The following is an 8,521-nucleotide window of genomic DNA, read 5'->3' as shown; positions in this document are numbered from 1 at the left end:
CTGGTTAGATTTTGAAAGCATGCAAGACAAAGATCACTGGTTATCCTGACAGTAGCAGGGAAAAGCAGTTCTACTAGAAAAATAAGAATATAAGATGACTCCTGAAGTTTGTTGGAATAGGAAAGGAATTAAAACACAGATCCCACCGCTTGTTAACACCCTCCTATCACACAGTATCAGCAAAAACTAATTAAAAAGAACAATATCTGCTACCTCAAGCAAGCTACCGATCAGTTCTTTGCTTCCATGTGTAAGTGCTACCCTTCCCTTTTAAAGGCCCCAAAGCAGTACAATTAAGACTCCTCTCCTGTCCTTAACAGGGAGGATTTCTAATCAAGTCTTAGAGGAAAAAAGAGAAAAACATCTTTCTTTCCCCTCAAGGACTACCCCCCAGCAGCTGTAAGCAGAACTCAGTGTGAGTGCAAGCACTAGAGCTCCCCAGGCTGGGCAGGAAGGAGGGGGTGGAGCCCAATTTCCCCTCTACTAACTTCAGAGTTTTGCTGTACTTTTTTCACCCAGGACCTCAGAAAGCTAAGAGGGATGCTGCCCAGCTGCTAGGACTGACAACATCATACTGAACGGCTCCTGATGCTCAAAATGGCAGGTTTTATTTCTCATCTAAAAGAAATAAGTTAAAAAATTAAGAAAAGCACTGTTATGCCAACAGTGCTGTCAAATTAGCTTTAATCCAAGACCTTTGAAGACTCCTAACTGTCTGCTGTCACATGAACGCTTAAGATTAATCTCTAGGTAAAGTTTGATTTTTTTCCCCTGAAGTTCAAACCACCTAGGCCCTTTTATTTTTTTCCAGTTGGAATGATGTTTCCGTATTCTCATTCACCAGAAAAATGCCACCTACCCTTTTCTGTTTCTAGGACAAGAAAAGCAAGTTCATGCACAGCATCACTAGGAAGGCCCATTTGTGTAGTGCTTTGGCATCCTTGCTTTCCAGTCGTGCCACAGGAGCACAGTCCTAACTTACCTAGTGCCTTAGGGACAAGTGTGCAATTCCCAGCTCCTCAGCACAGTCAAGATACCTGCTCTGCATCCCCAGAGAAGTGGCTGCAGGATCTCATTTTAGTGAGTTTTGCTACACTTCTGCTCAGTGTTCGAATGGAGCCAAGGTCGCTACTTTTGAAAGCCACTATAGTCATTAACAGAAATGCCAACACTACCTAGCATCAATCCTGCCTCAGTCTGCACCCCAGGCCTTGACAAGGTCTCCAGTTTGTCCAAGGCAGGCAGTTAACACCAAGCCTAGAGCAGAAGAATTCCAGAGTGAGAAGAGTTTGGAGCATTTGGAAAGCTTTGCTTTCACAGCTGTTGGGATAATTTTCCCTTGCAAATAAAATCTTATATCTAGGGTTGCCAGGGGAAGGGATACCACCAGCCAAATGGGTGTGACAGCCACTTTATTGCAATCCATTGAGTTCATGTGTTGCTGACACCTTCCTTTGCCACAGCACAGAAATCACAAGCACCACACACAGAGTTGCCCCAGTTGCCACAGCAGCAAATCCCAGAGCCCAGGGGGCTGGAGCATGCACAGCTACTCCTGTGGGGAGAGACACCCCAATTAATGCTCCCAGTGGGGCACAGGGATGAGCTAGGGGCTCAGCCTTTCTGTAGAAAAGCCTTAGACTAGCCCCCTTCTCCTGCTCTGCTGCAACACTTACCAAGGTCATCCTTGGCTGTATCCTGTCTTAGCTCATCCTGGAGGAAAATCACAGGGCCTTTGCTGGACACATGGGAAGTACCTTCCTGAAAAGGATGCTCAGCACTCCTTTTACCCCCTACAGAGCAATATGAAGGTTGTAGGTAAGAAGACCTATAGCCCTGAAGGTAGTAAACTTTGTCAACACACAAGAAGCTCTGAAGACCAAAATTTCCATGTCAGTCCACACAGAGCTAAGAGCCTATGAAGACCTCTGCCTTTTTGGCACAAGAAGAGCCCTTAGTCAGTGGAAAGGAGCAGGAAATGCCTTGTTAAGCTATCCATGGCTCAAAGGAATTAGTGCATAGGCTACATATCTCCTACTCCCCAGCCTGGAGACTAGGCCCTTGCTGCCTCTTTGGATAGGGAAGCAGAAGGCCAGGACACTTACTGACTCTGGCAGGACAAGTGGTGGTGCAGGACTCTTGTACAGACTGGTGGCACACTGAAGCGCTGCAGTGCAGGTACACCTAGAGAAAAATGGAACACAGCCTGAAATCCCTCAGGCAGTGTCTGGAGACTGGTGATATCCTGGTGTGGTGCATTGACCCCAGCCAACAGCTAAAGCACCCACACAGTTGCTTCCTCACTTCCCCTATTCTGCCCCAGCAGGGCAGAGAAAGAATAGGAAGAGCAAAAGCAAGAAAGCCTGTAGCTGGAGAGATAAAGACAGTTAAACAAGTGAAGTAGAGGAGAAGAGGGAAGATAAAACCTAAAGCACAAGCGATGCAAAGGCAAGTCACCTACCCGGCTCCTACAGACACAGAAGTGCCCAGCTACACTGGAAGATTAAATCCCCCAGTGTTTACTGCTGAGCATAAAATCGTGCACCATGGAATATTCCTTTAGCCAATTTGAGTCAGCTCTGCTGCCTCGTAGCTTCTAGCCTACTCCATGCTGACTCACGTGGGGTTGAGAGACAGCAGAATAAGGAGAAAGTCTTTGTGTTCTGCAAGTGCTATTCAGGAAGCAGCAAGGACATCTGTTTTCAACACAGTTTTAGCAACAAATCCAAAGCCACAGCACCATATGGGCTGCTATGAGGAGAGTTAACTCCATACCAGAGCACCCGGTCACAGATGGGGAAAGGCAGGAAAGTCTGTTCGGCTTGTTTCACATCCAGGCTGTAACCTTGGAGCCCTCTGCTGTCCGCTGCAAGGCAGGTTCAAAACCTTTACACCATACGCTTTCAAATTCGGTCAAATCCGGCATTACAGCACTTCTCCCTGACACCTGGAATACGGCTGCCCGAGCACCACTGCACTGTGAACCTTGTTAGGTACAGCTGAGACCAATTTTAAGTATTAATTGATCCTAGGAGGGCTGAGCAAACAGTAAAAAGCAGGGTGAATTTCATGTGACTTAACTGGAGAAGCTCAATGAGATTCAGAGCCCAAGATGCTTCAAAAAGGTACTCAAAGTTATTTCCAAGTAATTTTGGCCAAGAAACGTAGTTTAGAGAATATTAATCAGCATAACTAGAGCACACACCTTAAGCTAATTCACGAGACAAGATAGGATTTGCTTAAGTAAACTACTACCCTTCTAGTAGTCAGATTTTCTGTCACACATATAGTGATGTATCTTCTCTCTACCACATTCACCTCAGGGAATAAGAGCATCAACCTCTCCCCTTCTGTTTCAGGAGGTGATTTTTCTAGTCTTTTCCCCACTCCCCCAAGAGTCTCATAGTTATGAAGTGGTTCTTACTGCTCACACATTTTACTTGTCTTAAATATGAAGCTAGGCAGTCAGAACAGGATCTTACCAGCCCAGAGAGTTTCTCTTGGGAAGTGGAGTCCACAAAGGTGAATGTGTAGAGGGTGAAACGCTGATAATGAGAGGGGAACAGTAGTCCTGAGGTGAAACTCTGAGGCATCAGCTGAGTCTGATAGTTGTCCCCTGCATAAGGGCACCTGAGGAGAAAGAGTAAGCAGTGAAAAAAGAGCAAGTTATTCCCCGACCCAAAGTTGTTTACAAGTCACTTACCCATTCACCAAAATTGGCCACTGCAGCTGTTGCTGGGGGTTGGTGCTTGGTGTGGCCCAGCAGTGGTGCAGAACTAAAATCAGGTCTGGGTCTGTTCTCTGAAGGAGCTTGACTTCTGCATAAACAGGGTCTCTCAGAGTCTTCACAACAGGATAGTCACTGTCAGTATAGTAGGAAGTATAGCTTCCATCTGGGACAGAAGAAACCCAAGAGCCATTTAAGAGCAGGAAGAAACAGGTACAGGCATCCTTTATAGCCATATCAGTAAGTTCGCACCATGGCAGGGAAGCAGTGCTGGGTTAACCCATCAATACTCCACTGTTACTCATCAGAGACCAGAGCCCTGCACTGAGAGGCTTGAGTAGGTCCTGCAAAGCTCTCCTACCTGAGGCAACACGCAGCTCCAAAGACAGAGGACCTGGCTGGGACACAGCAGGGAGTGGTGGCAATGTGAAGACCCGAGCACTCAAGGGAATGGAGCTCCCACTGATGGAATAACTACATCGGACATGTAGCCTGGTGGGAAAGGAAAGCTCCAAATCAGGAAAAGAAAAGTCACTCTGATACCTCCTTTCTCCAATATGGCAACATACCATCTGCTTTAATTAGTTATATCCCCTTTCTTCCAACACTTCCTTTTAACAAATACTTGAAATTCTCTTTAGTGTTTCAATTTGAGAATCTGCAGAGTGTCACTGGTCAACACCAGCTTTATTCCTACTAATTAGAGACATACCAGTCTTTAACCTACTCCAGTGCCCTCATGTGAATTCAGAGCTTGTGACAAGCAGGAATTTCTCTAGTGACATTGAACACAGCGGCACCCAGCAACATCAGCCCCAGGGTAATACCTGAAAATGCTATCCCTAGTGACAGAGCCAAAGCTCCCAGTCTTCACATCCCTGCTTGCCACCAACTCATTCTCATATATGGCCTGGTCTCCAGTCACCTGGAATGACAGATAGGCATCATCACTGTGGTAAACTCAGGCTGGATCAATATGAGGCTGGAGAACAGCATTTGGCCTCTGGCAGTCTGTAGGATGTCCATTAAGCAGCCAAAGACATGTCAGGCTGTTCCAGCTCTTCCAGCCTAGTGACAGCTGCAGGTCTTACCTGAAAAGTAGTGCCACAAGCAGAGAGTGGAAACTGGTACACAACAAAGGCATTGTTTTTCAGGACAGGGACACAGCCAGTACCCTGTCCACTGGCCAATTGCACTGAGTCCAGGGCAACAGGTGGCAGGGTCACATCCCGAGAAACAGCAATGGAAAACTGGCCATCTGGTGTGCAATGAGCTGTCACTGGAGGAAGAGTTATAATCAGTCTTGAGCTTGGACAGAAGAGGGATGGAAAGGAGGCCCTAACATCACAACCAAGACAAGGCCAGCAAGTCCTGCAAGCTGTCCTGCCTTTAACCCACAAAACAAGTGCTAAGCATGGCAAGACAAGCACAACCAGCTCCAACAACAGGGATTCTGGCCATAAAACCAGGTCTGTGGCAATATACTGGAAAATGCTGGACACATCACTGGGACATGATATTCTTGACAGACAAAAACATAGCCCTGAGCCACCTGCAGGAGTGGTACACACCAACCCTGCCCTGCCAGCAAAGGGAGGAATCCTGTTTTGCAGCAGCTCAGGAAGAAGGGAGGACAGCTGCTCAGGCTTACCTGTATTACCAAAGTAGCAAGGCTTCACCCTGTCTCTGGGGTCATAGCAGCAGCCTTGTGCTTCACAGTCTCCTTGGCTGATGGGCAGGGAGGCACACAGAAGCCGGTCCTGGCTAGGAACGGCTGAACAGACAGTACTGCTTGGAGCATCCAGGGCTGGAAAAAACAGCAGGACTTTGCAGCTAAAGCACAAGAGCAGGGGGACAAAGACATGAAGGACACTGGTGGAAGGTATCCTGGTGACTCTGCATATGAATCAAGGGAAGTTAGAGTCAGGTGAGGGTCAAACACATGGCCTGGATCTGTCGTAGAAGCCTGCTCAGGAGGGAGCTGCCTTTCCATGGAACAGGGACTCCCCCCAAAGCCACGTACAGGAAACTGGACTTAAATTGGATCTGTCAAGATAAAGTGTTCTAGATCAACCCTTGGCAGTTAAGAAAATCATTGTACCTAGTCTCCAGTTCAATCCTTGAACTTGCAGGCACTCATGTAGCCAGAATATGGCTGGGAGACACAATGAACATGTTCACCTGCTGACCCTGCAGAGAGGCACAAGTCCCCAGGAAGTTGGTGGCTCCCATGTCCAAACCCTCTTCCATGGAGTTTTCTGAACAGCAATAAGTCCCCTCTCCTAGCCCCAAAACTGACTAGGAACAGCCATCTGAAAGGAATGGCACTCATCACCACAAGATTCTGACAGCTGCTTGTATCTTACCAGGAAGGTCCACAGGGCACCTGAGTAGTGTCTCTTCATGAAGAACCTTTTGCCCATCAGCATCTGTTCCTTCAAGCCCAACCAGTATAAGGTAATTGCCATCCTAGGGGAAAACCACACCAGTCAGGACAGCCAGAGCAGCAGTGGTTATAGTCCCAGCAGAATCCCTAAGGTCACTCACCCACTCAAAGACATAACAGCCAGCATAAGAGACCAATACTTTCCTGGAGCCATCTGGAGTCCCAGATACCAAGAGCCCACAGTCAGAGTCATTCTGGAGAGTATGTGCCTTCCCTTCAGTATCTAGGGAAAGAAGACACAGCAGCAGGGGCTTCAGCATCCCACATTGCAGATGGGATCCACTACAACCCTACCTTTCTGTGGGAAACAGGGACCAAGCCAGCATTAGGGTCTGGAACAGCAGTGAGAGGATCCAGCAGCCAAGACCATCTAGATCCAGGCATAGCCCTTTGCCAAATCCTTGACTGCTGTGTCACATAAACAGCCCCCTGATTACACAGGATGCACTGAAGCTGTTCAGCAACACTTCACATCAGAACCTGTTTCTTTCTTCTCATTCCCTTCACCTCTGCATTTGGGCAAAGATATGGCTAAAAAATGCTACTTGACATTGTCTCACTTACCCCAGGTAGTCAGTACAAATGACGCATTCCCTTCCCAGCCTGGAGGCAAGGTGAGCTGTAAGCTTTCTTGGCCACAGATCAGCAGGGTAGGATCAGAAAAAACACTGACATGAGCCCCCATAACCAAAGCCAGGTGACCAAGAAGCACCCAGAAGAGCATAGCTCCTGATGTAGCCCTAGACTGCCCTACAACACCCATCCTGCTCTCTTGCTAAGGCCCATAAAGTAGCTATCCTTAGCCTATCCCTTTTAAATTGTGGAGCCAGCTGGGACCAGGAATCCCTGAAGTGTCCAGGTGGACCCAGCCCAGCAGTTTAACACCTTCCATTGCTTTCACCTGAACTCAGCAGAGTCTGCTTGCACTCTTTGAAGAAAACCAAAGGGCAAGAGTTGAGCTTATGTCAAGAGATGGGTCTCTATTCATACTGTGGAGCCCCAGGAGGGTCTTCAAACCTTGTCTCTTACCCTGAGCTCTTCCCACAGCTGGAACATGCAGGAGATCTGTCTGCTTCTTCCCATGCACCCTATTGCTGCTCTAATTGCTCATTACATGGCATGAGTGCAAGAAACTTAGTGACAATGCTCTTTTACTCTTTTAAAGATTATATTGGTTCAAATGCCAGACACAGGATGCTGCCACAAAAGCACAGAAATAGTCCTCCACATAAAGTCTGTGGGAAATTATGGAGCTCAGAAGGCTTTGCACACCTAAACAGTGGTAATTCCCTGTAAACACTCTTGGCTGCAGACTTACAGCCCCGTTTGCAGTGTGGTTGTGTGGAGATAGTTGCAGGACTGGTTCAGGCCTGGCTGCTAAGTGGCAGGATGGTGTGCTCTCTGGGACCCCTATCCCAAAAACTGGCAGGTGGGCCCCTAAGATGGGCTTGAAACACAGAGAAATGGAGCCTCTGTGATCCCAGAGAAAACTCTGCCTGCCAGCAACCATTGCCTGCCTGAAACTGCAAGGTCTCATGGAAAGCCTTTTCCCCAGCCACACATCAGGCAGCCACACTAAGTGAATGCCTCATTGTCCATCTTTCCATGCACGTTTCTGCATTCATGCAATGGAACTGTGAATGTCTTTACACTTCTGCCCTCAGCAGACCCTCCAGCTCCTGGATGTCTGCACACCACTGTGCAGCCATCAGTACACTGGCCCAAAACAGCCCTCACCACAGTCATGGTGGGCAGCATCTGAGTCTGAGCAAGGCATTTCCTTTGCTCTTTCACCTCAGCCCACAGCCCATCTTTGCTGCACAGCTGTGCAGAATGCCAGGATCCCAGCTGGTGAGCTGGTGAAGAACGTCATGGTGCCTGCCTCTGCTAATTTCATGCACCAACCAGAATGGCTGTTCCAAAAAGTGTAAGGCCTTGTCAGCAGCTCTGCACAACAGGAGATGAAGGCAATGGATCTTGACAGGCTGCCTGTGTGGCTGAGGCTTGAGCAGCCCTCATGAGCCAGCTGTGCTCCCCACAGTGCCTGCCTGGGCACTGGGCAGCAACAGTGGAGAGGCACTCAGGGAAAACATTTGGACTTTGGCAGGGAGGGAGGCTTCATCTCTTTAGAAGTTGAGCATTGTGCATGCCCAAATCATATCATCACTGCATGACTGCTGAATGCTTCCTTTGATTGCATTACATGCTGATAATTGGGTAAAAATCAGTGAAGTACTTTGGAGCTATAGGGAAGTACTTTTATTACACTTTAACCCATCAATATTTTATTTATGCTGACAGCAAACATGTCTACATGGACTTAAAGGATGATTCTACATGAAACAACC

The 8,521-nt window shown here is 47.8% G+C and overlaps 1 protein-coding gene across 1 annotated transcript; it reads right to left on the bottom strand.

The window, feature by feature from the left end:
* Nucleotides 1-1,412: 1,412 nt before the first annotated feature.
* On the bottom strand, nucleotides 1,413-6,936 carry ZP4 (zona pellucida glycoprotein 4). The gene is made up of 12 exons (XM_019293899.3): nucleotides 6,738-6,936; nucleotides 6,275-6,396; nucleotides 6,094-6,196; nucleotides 5,379-5,534; nucleotides 4,819-5,006; nucleotides 4,555-4,652; nucleotides 4,089-4,219; nucleotides 3,704-3,893; nucleotides 3,483-3,630; nucleotides 2,106-2,184; nucleotides 1,677-1,793; nucleotides 1,413-1,555 (listed from the first exon to the last, which is right to left on the bottom strand). Exons 1-12 carry the CDS (start codon nucleotides 6,934-6,936, stop codon nucleotides 1,413-1,415), a joined length of 1,674 nt encoding a protein of 557 aa, XP_019149444.2.
* Between the last annotated feature and the right edge of the window lie 1,585 nt (nucleotides 6,937-8,521).

This window comes from Corvus cornix, chromosome 6 (assembly GCF_000738735.6).
Source record: "Corvus cornix cornix isolate S_Up_H32 chromosome 6, ASM73873v5, whole genome shotgun sequence".
Lineage (NCBI taxonomy): Eukaryota > Metazoa > Chordata > Aves > Passeriformes > Corvidae > Corvus > Corvus cornix.
The sequence above is the reverse complement of the archived record's forward strand: the minus strand, read 5'-3'. Positions and strand labels throughout refer to the sequence as shown.

What these genes read in the sequence shown, in the direction of transcription:
- ZP4 (XM_019293899.3), bottom strand. Translation starts at nt 6,936, where the DNA reads ATGGGTGTTGTAGGGCAGTCTAGGGCTACATCAGGAGCTATGCTCTTC. An exon ending in ATTTGTACTGACTACCTGGG is followed by an intron (nt 6,397 to 6,737) that starts GTAAGTGAGACA and finishes TTCTTTCCCTAG; the next exon opens with ATACTGAAGGGAAGGCACAT. An exon ending in TGGCCAATTTTGGTGAATGG is followed by an intron (nt 3,631 to 3,703) that starts GTAAGTGACTTG and finishes CTTTCTCCTCAG; the next exon opens with GTGCCCTTATGCAGGGGACA.